The sequence below is a fragment of the Pelmatolapia mariae genome, linkage group LG15 (genome assembly GCF_036321145.2).
Source record: "Pelmatolapia mariae isolate MD_Pm_ZW linkage group LG15, Pm_UMD_F_2, whole genome shotgun sequence".
NCBI classification, from domain to species: domain Eukaryota; kingdom Metazoa; phylum Chordata; class Actinopteri; order Cichliformes; family Cichlidae; genus Pelmatolapia; species Pelmatolapia mariae.
This window is the reverse complement of record NC_086240.1, coordinates 33301316-33319658: the sequence shown is the minus strand read 5'-3', so window position 1 is coordinate 33319658 and position 18343 is coordinate 33301316. Positions and strand designations below refer to the sequence as shown.

The following is an 18343-nucleotide window of genomic DNA, read 5'->3' as shown; positions in this document are numbered from 1 at the left end:
GTAAATTGGTGGGTTTTTTTTTTTTAATTTGTTAACTTTCAAAGATAATCCTAATGTTAGATTATTACCTCCTGCTACACAACATTTGAGTGCATAAGCAGTGCTGCTAGTAACGGTCTCTTTTCTGCCAAGAAATCCCCCATGACATCCAAATCATGACCTAATGATTTGACATCCACTGATAATCTATAGTCTTTTAGGCCCCATTTTCTGTCTGTACTTGGATAAAATGTATTCAAAAACACATAAGATAACTATTCTTTGACACTTAATGACATGATTCTTTGTGATGAATGTAGCCAGTGGAGTTCAAATTGGGAGCAGATTAGAAATGTTTGTTATTTATGGATTCAACTTTGTGCACATGAGTGTTTGGAGCTATCATCATTTTAACTGCAGGTTGTTTTTCTCTTAAGGTCAAAAAGCCAGACATCAGAGGCTCCTGAATGTGATTCATCAACTACTAAACTGAAGCATCTACTCAGTGACGCAAACTCCAAAACACACACTAGCAATTTGGAAAGTGATAATACAGTGAGGAGTGACTCAAACTGGTTCCACACCTCTCTGTCACTGTCCCAAAATGATAGGACCTCATCCATAACTACACCTCAAGAAAATACAAAAACTATTTCAAGTGGAACAGACATGTCTAAAGTAACCAGACAATCAAGCTGTCGATCTGAAAAGTTGACTTTGAGAAGGACTGTTGCTCCAGTTGTTTTTGGAAATATTACCTCTCTTTCAGAACAAAACAAACAAGGTGAGAAAAATGAAAGCATTACAGAAGAAATCTCTAAAAGCCAAGAGAAGATACTGAAATATGAGAGACAGAAGCATGAAGCACATCCAGAGCCATTGGGATATCATTTTCAAAAGGTTTCTAGAAGCACGATGGACTCTAAGAATATGGGAGATAAAGGCTTTGGGCAACTGGACCTGAAACATCAGCGATTTCACAAAGAGGTTGGAAAAGGACACAGAGAAAGGCTGGTGTTTGGGGATGAAAGTGAAAATGTACTTGAGACAAACCTGTCCACTGACAAAGACAGCTATGTAAAGAAGGACAAATTGCACCTGACTGAAAGTAGGAAGAGCAGCGCTGTTCCAAGGGAGAACATGGCAGTCGAAGCTGAAACACACATAGACTTGCGTGGAAAGTTGTCAAGATTCATGTTCAAACCAAATAAGATGAGAACTTCAGTTGACAACCATAACAATAATGCCAGTCCAGAAAAGCAAATGACAATGCGAGTTAACACAAAGAAACCAATTAGTCATAATGACGCACACCTGTGTCAGAGAACCAGAGCCAGCACTGGTGATGACGGAGATATATTTACTTCCACCCCACTTTCAAAATCAAGTGCTTGCATCACTAATCAAACTACATTACAATCAGAACAGATGAAGACCAGTGTAACCTCCTCAAGCTCAGAAATTAAACTCTCAGGATTCTCGTCTATCTGGACAAGTGAACCCACAACAGCTCAAACAAAAATGGAAAATAGTACTCTTAAAAAAGGTGATGCTGATTGTTTGAGAGCTAATTCAAAAGTCCACAAAATTCTAAACATCGCCAACCACATAGGCAAGAAGTGCCAAACAATACCCCCAGCAACAGATTACACACCAGCAAAGAAATGTGAACTAGGGATGGAGTCAACAAGTACAGCAATGTCCGAGTGCAAAGTAAAACAGACCAAATTCAGTCATACTGAAAACAACACTGTAAAAATGGTAACTAGGGATTCAGTTAACTGTCAAAGGACTGCCAGTCTAAAGAGAAAGTGTTTTATGAGTCCTCAGGATGGTAATAGTAGTGGTTCCAAAGGCCTATTCTCAGGATTGTCTCTGTTTGAGTCTGCCGAGTTAAATAATGATGTTCTTGACACTGACTGGGACCAAGAGGTTTTGAAAAAAGCCAAAGTCTGAAATCACATCGTTTGTGGATAAAGAACTTTTTTCCTGAAGAAAACATAATCTAGTTGTAGGAAATGAATAAGTTTGACAGAAAAGTTTCCTGGGATATAAACTTGGGTTTAGCTCTTTAGCATAGTGTCCAGTCACACAGATAGTTTTCACCAGCTATCTGCAGTGTGATTTTTTTTTTTCTACTCCTGTACAATGAAAACCAGAAGAAAAACTACTGTGTTCATAATAGTAAGATATCCTTCCTTACATGTGCTCAATACAACTTTTTTTTTTTTATTGCTTGTTGTTCTGCATTACACCTACGTGTATTGTTGGCATTTTTAAAAGTGAGTTGCTCACCAAGATCTTTTTTGTACAGCAAATAAAATAAATATAATGTGAGACACATCCATGTGTTTTGTTAATATTTTTCTTAAAGGTCTTTATTTATAAATATTCAGTTTTAAGTGAACCTAAAAAATTATGTATATATTTTTTCAGCTTTTTGTTACCATTGTTTTAGCCTATTATGTGAAAATATGTGTTCTTGAACACATATTTTCAAACATATAATGTAAACTGCAATCAAGTAAAAAAAAAAAAATCTTATTCAGAGCATATTTAGTAATGTTTAACCCAGGCACCTGCAACAAGAGATAAGGCCTTGATTATACTTTCTGCAAGTTAGCTAGGATCAACTTGGGTTCACGTCTGCAAAAAATTTATCATCACACAATGAGCAGGAGGGTATGGAGTTTATGTGACTACGCAGACTGGTCCACAGAGACGTTATATTACAAAGGACAAACTGTGTAAGCGCCCCAGACACCGATCATCAAGCATACTTCAAAGAAATATAAGAGGAATGACTACTCTGCCATTGTGCCCTTTAGCTATCCCATCAACACTGTATAATTAAGGCTTACTACATGTGTCAGTGCTCATACACGGGAACCAAGACTCAGAACTGGCTAACAGTATGCTGCTCCTGAACTTTGCTGACTTGTATTTTTAAAATGTGCACCATTTCCAATACCAGGACCAACTTGACGCATAGCGTTTCAGTGTTTGATTGATTGATGGTTTATTTAGAGCACATTCATACATATATACAAAATGGAGCATTTACTCCCACCCCCTTCACATATTTAGAGCTCAGTCATGTAGTTATGTAGCTGCTTCCTGAGTATATGTAATACACATTAACAACAATATATAACAGTGATGACTTGTCACATTGAAAACACCTCTTATCGTTTAATGACCCCTCTCATCCCTGTCATGAACTTTTAATAATTTCGACTGTAAAAATAAGAAGTTTGTATGAAGAAGATATCGAACTTTATGTGTAATACCAATTGTCCTTTTTTTTTTTTGTAATATGAAAAGCGAATTTAGTGTATTTTTATAATTATTTCCCCGTACCTCTACACAACAAGTTAAATACGGGAGAATTAGAGAACAATACAAAATCCAGAGAGAATTATAATCTAGAACCTGTTTAACTTTGTTCATGATTGAGGTGCTTTTGGACACTTTGCTTTGTTTTTCGCTGTTAGATGAAAGTTGAAGTAAATGACCAAATAACACATATTAGAATCCCAACTTTTTTGCAAATGACATTTGTAGATCATATTCAAGAGAAGGTTAAGTTTCTGGTTTTCTGGTTGAAAATTGATGCGCAACATGGGAATGTAGTGTACATGTCAGGTGTGTGCTTGCTTAGCCATGATAACCCCTACAGACAGCTGTTCATTTCCATCATTGTAAGGAATGAAAGACCACACTATCACAATACAATGAAATACTGTGTATTAGATCTTTTAGACACAAACAGAGCTTTTAACTACTAGTACTTTTAAAGATAGATGGATCAGTATGTGAGTGTTTAATACTGGCAGTTTATAACTTTGAATACGAGCACATCTCATTTTCAGTAGTTTCTGCATTTAACATCGTTGGCTGTCTATGTACAATTTGACCGATGGGGTTGATTTATTTTAAACCTGAAATAAGATGTAAAATTCAAATGAAGATGTTGAGTGATGTTGTAACTAATGATAGTGACCTATGTCAATGTTTATGACAGCTCACTGTCTTTCAACACCATGTAACTCTCTCAGTTGAATTGGGATTTGGGTTGTTGAGATTGAATCCCTCTGGTGGAATGGAGCTGCTGGTCCTTCTTTTCCTCTCCTTTATCTTTGAGATCATCAGGTAAAATATCTCCACAATGTTTAAAATGACAGAAAACACAGCCATTGCTAACATGAATATAATAAAGATGCTTTTCTCTGTGGAGCGACTAATGAAGCAGTGTACCTCTGTCTTACATGGGTCCTTGAAACAAGAAACCTTATTTGGCATAAGTATGAAGCCATAGAGGTAGTACTGTCCTACAATGAATGCTACTTCAAGCAAAATCTTGAACAACAATTGAAACGTGTAGCTGACCAGCAAGGCGCCTTTGAGGTTCACTTTGCCATGTTCATTTGAATACTTGGGGGCTTTAATCATCTCCTGCTTTTTCCTTTTTTCCTCCAGGCGTCTTCTCCGTTTGTTATCTTTACGAATCACTAGTAAGACGTGGCCCAGATAGATGAGCGTTGGCGTGGAGACAGTGAGAATCTGGAGCACCCAGAAGCGTGTATGAGACAAAGGAAAGGTGTGATCATAGCAAGAATTCTTGCATCCAGGCGTTAGGATGTTACACTTCATGTTTGATTGTTCGTCTCCCCATATTTTATCGACACCAGCTGCCAGAATGAAGATCCTGAAGAGAAAAAGAACACTCATCCAGACCTTTCCCAAGAAGGTGGAATGAAACTGCACCTTGTCTAACAAATCAGACAGAAAGGACCACTCCCCCATAATGGCAGCCTTTAAGAGAGAAAACAAAACACAACAATGAATATGCAGTTGTGTGACAAAAGTCCATCTCGAGAAAAAGACGAGCAATATATAGTCATATTTGAAACTGGGTGGATTATTTAAGGTGATATATTCATACAAATTTCAGTCAAATTTATGCTGAACAATGATGGCTCATTCAGGAGTTACATTTATTATTATACTAATACAATTATGAATACTGCTTATTGATCATTCAACCTCCACTTTATAATATAACCCATGACTTATACATTACCACGTATATTTTTCTGAATTTAGGCTTCTCAATTCTCATTAGCTAAAAGTTGAACAAGGGAGTAATTGGCACGCTTTAATTAAACATATTACATATATAATACAATATTTATATAACATGTGTATCTGTATATAAACATATAATTTGTATAACTTAATTAAATGTATAATTATTTTTAAGTACTACTTAGAACAATTTTAAAATAAATGATTACTTTTTGTGCAATTCAAATGAAAAGAATATGCTGCCTTCAAGGTTGTCCTGAAGCCAAAGTCCTCCTGTTGGAAGCAAGCTCCACCTGTAATCACAAAAACTGAAACAAATTACAAATTGTGAAACTGTCAAAATAGGCAGAATGGAGGAGTTCTGACTGACTAAAACGTTATGTCCATGGCTCTTTCCTTACTCTCCATCACTCTTGTTGTGTTATGCTAAGTTGCTGGGAAACAGAGCTATCTCCAGTCTGTAAGCATTATGAGGTGAACACTTTGTCTTGTGGATGTGCATGCCTTGATATTTTAAATAAATATACTGACAACATAAGCAATTAAGCACTACAATTATTATGCAGTAAAGAATGTGATAGCCTAGGATCCTATTCTGTCACGCCAACTCTCTGCATGTCCTCCTTCACTACATCCATGAATCTTCTTTGTGAGTTTCCTCTTTTTTTCCCCCGTGCCTGGCAACTCAGCTGTCCCCCAATATACTCTTTTCTAATCTTTTCCATCCAGATCACAACCAATGAAAACCCTAACATCTTCAACTCTGCCACCTCCAGCTTTGTCTCCTCTCTTTTTGTTAGTGCTTCCATCTCCAAACCGTACATCACGGCAGATCTCAAAACCATCCTCCTGTCACAAATCACCCCTGACACTTGACTTGACCCACTCTAGCCTGCCTGGCTTCCTCTCTTGCTCACTCTGTTGATTTGGACGGCTGAACCCAGGCATGTAAATTCATCTACCCACACTATTTCTCCTCCTTACATGTTCACCTTTCTGTCTTCCTCTCATTTACATACATATATTCTGTCTTGTTTCTGCTGAATTTCATTCTTCCTCTCTCCCAGAGCATACCACCACTCCTCCAGGCTCTTTTCCACCTGCTCCCTACCCTCATAATGATGTCTGTTATCTGTATAGTTCACAGAGACTCCTACCACACCTCATCAGTTAATCTGTCCTTCATCACTGCAGAAAAAAAAGGGCTTAGAGACAATCCCTGATGTAATCCAACCCCACTCTTCATACATCTCCTGTATCACTATCACATGCTTCTCTGCTACTGCTGACTTCCTCATGTCATGTTCCTCTTTTGGCACCCAATCATATGCTTTCTCCCGATCCACCAAGAGACAGTGAAACTCCATTTACTGCCGCAGATATTTCTTTGCTGATAGTAACCAAACTAATGTAAAGGTGTAAAGGAGGATGTTATAAAGATTTTCAATTCTGAATTACATCGACAGTATCCGATTGTGTGTATGTGTGAAATCCGGTTAAAATTAAATTCCTGAACACCGTTAAATATAATCAGAGAATTAAATTCTGTTTTCATAATACAAACTAAGATTAAGTTTCATTTATACAAAATTGACTTTTCTTGTTTTGAAAACTTTCCTACCTTGCTAAGAGTCCTCTCTAGTCCAGTCAGTTCTTGGGTTGTAACTCAGATTATTCTCACTTCCTTGTTATAATTCAGGCTAATCTTGCTAAATCATCAGATTCCTCCCTGTTCTGTCTGACTGTCCCACCCACACTCTTCACTGATGTCACTACTGTCACCCAATTATAATGACAGGAACAGCTTCACCATTTTCATCCAGTTTGGAGTGGCTAACCAACAACAATTATAATTATTAACAACATAGTAATGTATCATATTCATATTATTTCACTAAAAGAATGTAAGCTGTGCAGTATATTTTAACAATACCTCATTAAGAATAATTTAACCTGGTTTTTAGCCTGAATAATTAAAACAAACTCAGTAAAGAGTGGAAAACTTAAACATAACTTTTGCTTTATCATGCCGAATGTCACCATTTGGTTACATTTGGTTGGTTACAGCACATAAATATTAGTTTTTGCAATATTTTTTCATGAATCCTGTTTCTTTTACTTTGTGAGTTATCAACAAACTGAGATTTCAGTAAACTGGACCTGATACTACGGGCAGTTTTTGAGTGAAGAATACAGTGAGTACATTTTCAGTCCATTCAGTAATTCATTTTCCATTAAAGCTGCATTACATCGGCCATTAACAAGAGATCGTAGTGCACCATTTTATAAATGTTAGTGTTGGTGTTAATGCTTGTGTGGAGAGAGACAGAAACACGCTTCTGTTTGCACATATGTAATGATCAGCCCTATGCAGAAGGCTGAAGTAAAGTTCAGCTAAATAATTATTACTATTACAGTAATGTTAGTTGGACACTGAGCAGTTCCAGTGACTTTTCTGTTTCTGCCTCATCTTCAGCTGCAGGTCTCTAAACTTCTTGCTGCTTTAATATCTAACCCATGACTTTATTAACATTTAAGGACAACAGAGTGATTTCTTTAGTAAGGGCAGCTTCATTCATATCATGGACTGGCTAACGAACACAAACTTTTTCCAACAGCCAATGGCTCATTTTAGCTACCTAGCTAAGGACATAAATTAGCCTTGAAAACACAGATTTCACTTACTGAAAAAAAAGTCAGCTGGTTAGTCCAGCTGTCAGTTTGAAACAGTCACTCTTTGCTTTTAGAAAGTAAATGGTGGACCTCCTCTCAGCGTTCCTACTCTCTCTGCAATTCACAGCTGACTGCACCTGCCAATCAAAGCTGCTGTGACTTGGGGTGGAGTCAGCTCTGTAATTCAACTACTTCTCCACCTGAGAAAGTTCTGACATAACTCAAAGCTTTCTCTGGTGAGGTGGAGAAAACAAACTGGGTTGTTAACTCTGTGTATGATGATCTTTGAATGGCTTTGCAAAACTTCTGCCTCTGATTTTGCATGAGAGGCAGAGCGCTGCAGTGGGCACAGGCATTTATTAATTCCAATGAGATATCTCTCACCGGAATGAATAACTGTTTCAAATGACTCTTTAAAGTGTTTCATTTGACACTTGAGGAACAGAGCAGGAGGATAGTGGCTGGAAATAGGGTGACTGTTATAAACGAACTCATCCCTACCTTGATTATTGATTCCTGTTACGATCCGTTGTAAAATATTAACTCCAGGCATTAGTCAACTCCAGGGCAGAGTAAGGTTTTTCTGGATTCTAATCTAGCTAAGCAATTAGGCACACCCCTGGTTTCTCTCCCCGAGACTCTGAACGGCCAAGATCTCACCAACATCATACTTCACATCAAACCCATCTCACTTCATCTCTCAGGAAACCACTGAGTACATCACTTCTTTTTGATTCCCCACACTTTTGTTTGGTTCAACAACATAACCCAGTCAAAGACTGGTGTAGAAAATCTTTAGCCACACCCATTATCAGCAGCTCTCCTCTAAATATGTGTACTTGGTAACTAACTGGGTTTAACTTAGTGGCCTGGACACTAAATTAATGGTAGACCCCAAGGATCTTGTAACCTGTAAGAATCCCTTTGAGTGATCTTATAATATGCAGGTTTTTACTGTTACTGCTTCACAAGAGGTTAAAATAGGAATGTCCACAATTTAGACTTGTTGAATGCAGGATTGTTTTATTAGAGCAATTTAGTAGGAGAAAAGCAAAAGCCAAATCAAAAATAATAAAATAATCAAAGCACTTGAATTCTCCATTCTCATTTTGTTGTAGTCCTTGAGATGAGAGAGGTTGAGGAGAGAACAATCTATCCTGGCCTGAAGATGCACTTATCTCTGGTTCATGTTGATAATAATAGTCCAGTGGATTCAATCCAACAAGAATACAGTGGAAATCCAAATCTTCTCAAAGTTATAATCCATAGAAAAACAGTAGAATTCTTTGGAAGTTGTAATCCAGCAGGAAGACAACAGAAATCCAAATCCTCTTGAATCTAACATGGCAAAAATAAGCAGAGAAAATCTCAGTTAGCAGCTGATCCGTCTGGCATCTCACAGAGATGAGTAGAGATCGATTAGGGCTAGCATTAGTAAGCAGATGACATCATTAGTAGGGCCAGACTGGACTGGTTAGACTGAGTGGACTGTGCTGAAGTGATTTCACCTGCTGCGAAGGGAGTACCTGAGTGCAAACTACCATAGGAGATGTTTGAGGAAAAAAAGTTTTGCTCCAAGTTGGTTGGGATGTATGCCATGGTATCTGAAACACCCAACACGACAGCTGCGGGTAGGGATCGAATGGGACCCAAAAATGTGTGCTACGAGTTCCTTTACTGTGAAGAAAATATAGTGATGGAGCAGCTGCAGGATGTGAAGAAAAGCAAAAACAATAAATGAAACAATATCTAGATGAACAGTTTGTGTTCGGTTCACAAAAATAATCATCCAGCCCAGTTTGGTGAACCCAAAAGAGCAAGTATGGAAGTGCCTCATTTTCACCTCTGCCAGCTGGTGTGGGCTCTGACAGACACTGGATGAAAAGTGCATCGGCAAGGAGTAGGGGAAGAATTAAACATATCAGTTTTGAGTCTAGAATCGCTAAATGTTATGTCTTCAAATATCCTTAATAGCAGTTACACTGAGTCACATATGTTCATTCAATCTATCAATCTAACTTTATGTAACTGTAAGAAGTCTTACATGTTGACTGGAAATATTAATATTTATATGATGTATTGTTCTGCAATAAATGTTTATGTACACATTTCCATACATTTCATTATTCATAGTGAATTGCAGCTTTCCAGATAAATGTGCAGCTTTAATGTAAATCATGAATAGATGGCACCAGCCATGTTCGCTATCTACTTATTTGTTTTCTTAACAGTATCATGATGAATGACTAATAATTTGCAAAGTTAAGAACAGAAAACTGTCGGTACTGTCAGTTCCACTGCCAACACTTACACTTGCCACAAGTTACTTTCCACATTATTATAAAGAGTTGCCACAAATATCACGAAATGACCGACACGACTTGACTGATCTGAAATGATTGGTGACAACATGCATCAATCCGTTCTGTCTGAAATGTATTTCAGAGTGCCAACACAAGGCTTTGGAAATATTAGTAATATATATTGATTTAGCCTTTTTCAGCTTTTTTTTTTTTTTTTTATAAATAGACACAATGAAGAGAGGACAGGAAAGTGGGAAGACATGTGGGAAAGGGCCGCAGGTCGGACTTGAACCTGGGCCCATGGCACATGGTCACCTGCTCAACGCACTGAGCTAAACCAGCACCCTGGAAACATTAGTAAGACAGAGTGGGCATCATCCAAATTTGAGTTGCTTTAATATTTACATATTTAATATTCATGCTTTGTGTTGCGGCTCCTCCAACCTACGGCCGCCGCAGGCTAAACATGAGGACACAGATGACGCGCAACAATAGACGCATACAAGACGCTTCTGTACCATTTGCTCCTTTTATTTCACATGCAACTGTCCAATATACAAATCAGCACACGGGATTAACTATTAAACAAATGCACAGAATGCACAAACAAATAACTGCAACTCACAAATAACTGCGCTAATTACCATGCCAAATCACAACTTGGCCTATGGCATCAACCAGTGCACAAATATACCTAAACCATCAAGTTACAGTCTTGATACATCAAAATCATTCAAGCTGCGCTAAAGCTGCGGTCAACAGAAGGTTTTGCCCCATGCTCACCCTACCTTTCTGCTCATCAACATCAGGTGCAGTGAACAGGTGAGTGCAACCACATTTATCCTCTACCACACCCATGAGACACGCCCCACACCCGTGCACCAATACAGTGAGTCCATTTAAACCAACCCACTTAGTCAAAAAAGAGCAAATCATATGGCTCCTACACTTTGTATTACTACATTATATATAGTGTAATGTAAGATTATACTGCTGAATCATACCAGGAAATTATGTACTGATAAAACCTGACTTGTAGTAGAGTGCAAATGTGAAAAAAATATTAGGCCAATGACCTTGATATATACCAAGAATATCTATACTCTATTTAATTGCATGATATACTGCAGACATATCTAAGTGTAATGTAATGAGTAACCCCCACAGACTCTCTTCAGACCAGGTCTTTTTCTTTGCAGTACTTCCAAGCACTTTGCAACATATTCTCTAATGTGTGACCTTCTATTGTTTTTGTGTATATATATATATATATATATATATATATATATATATATATATATATATATATATATATATATATATATATATATATATATATAATGTCTCCTGTTTGATATTTATTCCTGTTGTCTTCTATTTATATTTTATTCCTGCACAATTGGTGTGGAGCACCCGAAATTTCGTTGCACATGTACAATGACAATAAAGGGTTATCTATTTTATTCTATTTGATATCACACCGGCATTGTTTTATTTTCGTCACTAGATGGTGCTGTGTACCAATCAAGTGCGTTATGGGAGCCCAGAATGGTTTAATGGAAAGTTACTAAAAATTAAATGAGGAATTTCAGTTTGAGTGCTCGGTGAAGCATAACCAGGACCCTGTGTAAGGTCTAAAAAACGGGCTTTATTGGCAATATGAGCACTGTATTATACACAGTGAAACAGAAACCGCCCAAGTATATCTAAGTATATTAGTAGTAGAAGGGCCTCTTTTAAAGTGTTTGTGTTTTTTTGAACTGATAGGTAGGTGTGTACGTTACCTTTTGTCTTTTTCACATGGACCTCTTTATCTTGATTTAACTATCATCTGCACAGTAGCAAGTATTCCCAGCTGCCAGAGAAACGTGAAGAAGAATTGTAGCTACATAGTTACATTCTCCTACTGATGTACTGATGCAAATACATGTCATAAAGTAGTTTGCACACAGGAGGTATATCTGTTGGTTCGAGGTATTTTGTATTTGTAACCCTGCGTTTTAACATTAGTTCCACGTGATGGTACGTGTTCTCATCTGCTTATGAAGCAATAAAGCCCGAAACACCACACATTGGCTGTTTCTGTAGGAGTCTTTTTTTCTTTGCCCTCCCAGCAGCAGGGGCTTCGGTCTTGACGTAGAGATCAGGTGACTGTAACTTCTCTGACGGCACCGTTATAAGGGAAGTTTGACAAGTTCGACTCAGTTTTCCTACTGATGCCAAACTTGGATTTTAACTTTGCCAAGTGGCGGGGAACGGGCCACCTTTTTTGTCTCTGTAACTTTCCAGGTAAGTAAAAGAAAGTTTGGCTTTTAAAAAAACGCGTCCGAAGGAAAACGCTGTCCGCCTGTTGCTCTTAGAAATATTCGGATAAACTCCGGTGCGCTCTAGACCACATGCGCCTTGTCTTAGAAACTTTGAGTATCCCTTTCTCCAAGGTGAATGCTTTGTCAGCTTTTTTCGTTTTTGTAGAAATCAAACCCACAACCTGGTTTACATCTACAAGGAGCAATGGCTGATAAAAGGCAGATTTATTTATTTTTTTGTGTGTTTTTACTATCTCGATTTTTAATATATGTAGTGGGCCAATGACCTCTTTTCTTTAATTTAATGAAAGTTCTTTTTATATTTCAAATTCTCTGACTCTCTTGTAGCATTTATTGCTTTGCTTAAAAGCCACTGAAGTCAGGAAACTCAGAGTTAGGGCTCACTCTTTTTTTTTTTCCTTTTTTTTCCCGTGAACATTGTTTCTTTTCAATGAAAACCATAGTACTCTTAGTACTTTTGAGTGGTTTGCTGAGTAGGTCATTGTGTTGGAGTCCATTGTTCTGCTTTGTCTTGATCATTTCCATCAAACAAACTCATTCATGTGGAAAGTGGCGGGATGTGTTCCCTATCTAATACCAATAAAAGCTTAATTTACCTTAAATTCTTAGTAGCTCAAATTTTGCACCTCTTATATCTAAATGTAAAGGCCAAATACTCCCAAACTAAAGTTAATTTTCACATTTCCAATTAATTTTCACAGAAAGACATTGCATTGTGTATAACTTGTCAGCTAAGGAGACAGAACAGGTCATCTACTAATTTGAAGACTGGTGGTTCAACTCCTGGCTGCACTAGTCTGCGTGAGACATATCCACTGGAGTTTGAATGTGTGTAATGTTAGATAGAAAGCACCAGTGCATTTACCATTTACATGTATAAGTGAGATCACATGCAGTTACTTTGGCACCATGGGGATTAGGCTGCTGTTTCACACTTCCCCGCAAAAGTTTCCTTACAAACATATATCCAATGCTGCCTTTGCCCTCTGAAGTAACATGTCTTAATGTGTGTGTAGTATGTGTTACAAGCATGTGATTTATCATTCGATAGTAAAATTAACAGTACAGTCTGCTACTTTTTGGTGTGCCCGCTGAAAACGATTCTGTGACGTCTTACAATAGTACGACCTCTTTTAAAGGCGACATTAAACTGAATATACCAAATTATTTTGAGTACTGATGAGACATCAGACTTTGTATTATTCAGCGCAATTTAGTTTTTTGGATAGTTGTGGAAAAAATAACCCAAAATAAAGCTAATGGCAAGAATCTTAGGGATCTTCCCTAAAAACACAGTTCCTGCTCCTAACTTTGATCCACTGTTTGTGTAACACAGTTTGTACACTACAACCACTTCAACATTGTTCTTTTTTCCCACTAGCTAATACTCCCTGAACATGGGTGACTGGAGTGCTCTGGGTCGTCTGCTGGACAAAGTTCAGGCTTACTCTACTGCTGGTGGGAAGGTCTGGTTGTCGGTGCTCTTCATATTCAGGATCCTGGTGCTCGGTACTGCAGTCGAATCGGCCTGGGGAGATGAGCAGTCAGCCTTCAAGTGTAACACCCAGCAGCCTGGGTGTGAAAATGTCTGTTACGATAAATCCTTCCCCATTTCCCACGTTCGCTTCTGGGTTCTCCAGATTATTTTTGTGTCGACACCTACACTTCTCTACCTGGCTCATGTCTTCTATCTGAACAGGAAAGAGCAGAAACTCAACAAGAAAGAAGAGGATCTCAAGGCTGTGCAAAATGACGGAGGTGACGTCGACATACCTTTAAAGAAAATTGAGATGAAAAAGCTAAAGTATGGTATTGAGGAACATGGCAAAGTCAAGATGAAAGGAGCCCTCCTTAGAACCTATATAGTGAGCATTTTTTTCAAGTCTATGTTTGAAGTGGGCTTCCTGGTTATTCAGTGGTACATATATGGGTTCAGTCTGAGTGCAGTCTACACCTGTGAGAGGAACCCATGTCCACACCGAGTGGACTGTTTCTTGTCTCGTCCCACAGAGAAGACCGTATTCATTATTTTCATGTTGGTGGTCTCACTGGTGTCATTGCTGCTCAATGTCATTGAACTTTTCTATGTGTTCTTTAAGAGGATCAAAGATCGTGTAAAAGGCAAACAACAACCCACACTCTACCCCAGCGGAGGCACCTTAAGCCCTACCCCTAAAGAACTCTCTACTACAAAGTATGCCTACTATAATGGCTGCTCATCCCCAACTGCCCCACTCTCACCAATGTCCCCCCCTGGCTACAAGCTTGCCACAGGGGAGCGGGGAACTGGCTCGTGCCGTAATTATAATAAGCAGGCCAATGAGCAGAACTGGGCTAACTACTCTACAGAACAGAACCGTCTTGGACAGAATGGTGGAGGAAGCACTATTTCAAACTCCCACGCACAAGCCTTTGATTTCCCCGATGATACCCACGAGCATAAGAAACTGTCTTCCTCAGCAGGACATGAGCTGCAGCCGCTAGGGTTGATGGATGCCAGGCCTTGTAGCAGGGCCAGCAGCAGAATGAGCAGCCGAGCCAGGCCAGATGACCTGGATGTTTAAAACACGGTTTCGTCTCTTTCCACCTCTCTCTGGCTGACAGAATTTCTGGTTGAAGCCAGAAACATCAGGAAACACTTTATCACATAGGTTTATTTGAGAGGTGCGACTAATCTCAATCACTGTCTTCAATATAGAGACTTTTAGTCAGTTCAAGAAACATTAAAACCATTATGTAATAATATCAAAGGTACAAGTATTTTCTGACTGAGTTTTACTTTTTAGTGCTTTTAACCCAGCCTCAAGAGAATATTGTAGCCACACGAATTGGGATTTGAAAGAGTCTAACACAACCAACATTAATAATCTGTTCAAAAACACAGCCCCATAAGTTGACAGCTTTGGTTTTAATTTACTGATATTACATAAAAGATTTACTGTTTTTGTTTCTTTCAATGTTCCTCATGTTTTTCCAGTTGATGATGTCCTTTTTCATGAAATACGATGGTATGAAGCATTAGTAGCTTTGCAGCGTTAATGTTTTGTAAAGTGGCTACTGCACACTCAGTTTCATTTATGTTTAGTCGAGATCAGTGAACACTGTATTTGTCTGATAAACGACAGCGAGCCACAAATCTTCATACCTGTGCATATAAATTTCCTAATGTTGTCAAGTGATATAAATGCCATGCGATAGAGAATTTGGGATAACAAGAACACACTGTTTAAAATTGAGTTTTGTAGTGCAGTTATGAAGTGTGGTATCACAACCAATCAGTGCAGTTTGGTTCAGTTTCTTTACTTTCATTCTTATTTTCATTCACCCAAAGATGTGTTGATTTCTTCTAATTTGTCAGTTGCCCTAGTCACAACACAAAGTTATTGTTGAATGCTGTTGTATAAATAACTTGGTTAATTCTTTGACAGTGACTAACAGTAAAGGGTTTATATGTTTTGTAAATTAATATTTATTGCCAAGATCTTTAGGAGAACTACCACTAAAACAGAAAATTGACTACTACTCAGTAAAGCAAACAAGTCCCCCACAAACTGTTTATTGCCGTTTATTATCAGGTAATATGTCAGATAATATTGTTTATTATCTGATAAACTTTGAATTTGTGTAGTGTAAGGTTTTAGTGCTTTTATCATGTTTTGAAGTGTGCACAGGGGTGGCAGGGATGATGGTAGCAAGCTGCTGTCACTCAGCGAAATATGTTTGTTCTATTAAGAAAGGCTTTATTACTGTCAGTCATTTGCTGAAATGTGTTCTTTTTTAACCTATTGTGAGAAACAAAGACACTCGAATGATTTTCTGCATTTTACATATTAGATTTTTTTTGTTTTTCAAACTTAGTGTAGCTCAATTTAATTTGCTGCTTGAGAAGTAGATATTTAGTAATGTAAATCAAGCTAACTGTGTCGCAATCAAAATGTGAGTTTGTAGAAGACTGCTTATAGATGCGGACTAATATTTAGTCATTTCTAATAAAGATATGCCAGTGTAGCTCCACAACTACCAAACACTAAGATAAATCTCAATTTGAATGTCTTTTATTGCGATTTTGCTTCAATTGCCAGTTGGTCATTGTTTTGGAGTATTTGCATATGTAACTGATATTTTGGCTACAATAGGAGTTGCACTGAGACATGGGTGATTGAGAAGCATTATGATACACATAGTATGTGGTTTTCTGATGACATGATGAACATGTTACTAATTTATTTTATAACACAGACATTATTATAATCAATAACATCAGACTTTTAATCACCAAATATCTCGGTGAGGTACAGTAATGTTGTTCACTGACAGAAGAGAAGCAATAATTACTGCTTGCAAGTATTCAGACAATGCTCATGTGTGGGGTCCACTGCTGTAAAGTGTAAGTATATGACGGTAAAATAAAACGTTTTTAAATACTTCTTTAACCAATAAACATTTTTCTTTCTTAAGCAGTGATTGATTTTATTTAATATGTGGCCATTATTAGTCATTGCTGTTGTTAGAACTAAACACCTGCCAATAAAGAATTGTTAAAGTACATTATGTCATCTATGTTAAGATGTTTTCAAAAATACCTATTTACCTCACATAAAATTTTTGGGCTTGATTAATGTTGTTAGTCGAGGCTTATTCTACAAAAATATTTTTCATCTTTAACATTTTTAGAACAGACATATTTAGACATGTTTAAAATAGAATAGAATAGAATAAAATAGAATAGCCCTTTATTGTATAACATGTCATTACAGTTTCCTTCTTTTGGTCAGTTAGGTTTCAGTTTTTGCTATCTTTATTTTTTGTTTTACAAGCTTAAAGAGAAATAACACTTGTTATTTATGTCTGAACCAATTGCAAGTCCTGCATGTAGCTGAGATGAGCAGGTCAATTGTCAGACAGTGTGACTGATTTGTATTTTTGACGGCTCTTATTGCTAGAATAATATTTTTTTTAGCAATAAACAAGAAAGTTTGCCAAGTAAAATTAATATTTTTTCCTTAGCTACAGTTCTTGAAATATTATTTTTTTTATTCAAAAAAAAAACAACACCCTGGACAGGTCAGGGTGTACCCTGACCTGTCCAGGGTGTACCCCGCCTCTCGCCCTATGACAGCTGGGATAGGCTCCAGCGTCCCCCCTGACCCTGAAAAGGATAAGCGGAAGCAAATGGATGGATGGATGGATGGATATATGCTTATGTTTTCTGTAGTTTGTTTCACTTGTTTGGTGAATTATATGTTGCTAAAATGTGTTACTATGCATAAAAATTTAACTCCTTGAATTATAGATCAAAATCTTCACTTCACCTACATCTTGATTGTTTCATTTAAAATCCACTGTTGTGGTGTACAGAGGCAAGATTACAAAGAATGTGACATTGTCCAAAAACTAAGGTACAACTCCTATGCATATACTCAAGTGACAGATTTTTATCGTGCTGTAAAACACATGAAACACACTGAACATCCTGCAGGGCTATACTTGCACTACCAAATATAAACAGTCATACATTTTCAATTTTAAGATTAGATGTTTTATAACATCACTGTTATGGCATTTGTAGAATACTCTACACTTAATGCTTTCAACACTTTCTGATCACCACTTAAACCAAGTCATAATCCAGATCCATGAGAGTTGTTGGGCTCCAGAGGTAATTATTCTTAAAGGGTACCTTTGGTTTCTGACAAATTGAGTTAAATTTCATAATAGAAAGGACATGGCTCTTTTTCACATTTCCAACTTTCCCATTTAATCTTTCCACAGCACTAAATCAAACCACATGTGTGCAGAGAGCTAAGGTGCAGCTTGAAGACCACATGTGACTCAAGTTAAAAAGGCAAAGAAGTGTAAGTGTGTGTGTGTGTGTGTGTCTGTGTGTGTCTTGTGATGGGGTCAGTGGTATGCTGAACTTTTTATTCTTTCCTTTAGCCTTCTGAGCAAGAACCATTCTTCTTCACTTTTGAC

At 37.6% G+C, this 18343-nt stretch overlaps 2 protein-coding genes across 2 annotated transcripts; one reads left to right on the top strand and one right to left on the bottom strand.

Annotated features, from left to right (window-relative positions):
• Nucleotides 1-3573: 3573 nt before the first annotated feature.
• Nucleotides 3574-6724, bottom strand: LOC134643174 (gap junction Cx32.2 protein-like). Its single transcript, XM_063495436.1, has 3 exons — nt 6689-6724; nt 5277-5360; nt 3574-4794 (listed from the first exon to the last, which is right to left on the bottom strand). Exon 3 carries the CDS (start codon nt 4783-4785, stop codon nt 4015-4017), a length of 771 nt encoding a protein of 256 aa, XP_063351506.1. The 5' UTR covers nt 4786-4794; nt 5277-5360; nt 6689-6724; the 3' UTR covers nt 3574-4014.
• A 5492-nt stretch (nt 6725-12216) lies between these two features.
• Nucleotides 12217-16918, top strand: gja1b (gap junction protein alpha 1b). Its single transcript, XM_063495187.1, has 2 exons — nt 12217-12332; nt 13752-16918. Exon 2 carries the CDS (start codon nt 13768-13770, stop codon nt 14932-14934), a length of 1167 nt encoding a protein of 388 aa, XP_063351257.1. The 5' UTR covers nt 12217-12332; nt 13752-13767; the 3' UTR covers nt 14935-16918.
• The last annotated feature ends 1425 nt before the right edge of the window (nt 16919-18343 follow it).

Coding starts and splice junctions, on each gene's coding strand:
- gja1b (XM_063495187.1), top strand. CDS start 13,768: ATGGGTGACTGGAGTGCTCTGGGTCGTCTGCTGGACAAAGTTCAGGCT.
- LOC134643174 (XM_063495436.1), bottom strand. CDS start 4,785: ATGGGGGAGTGGTCCTTTCTGTCTGATTTGTTAGACAAGGTGCAGTTT.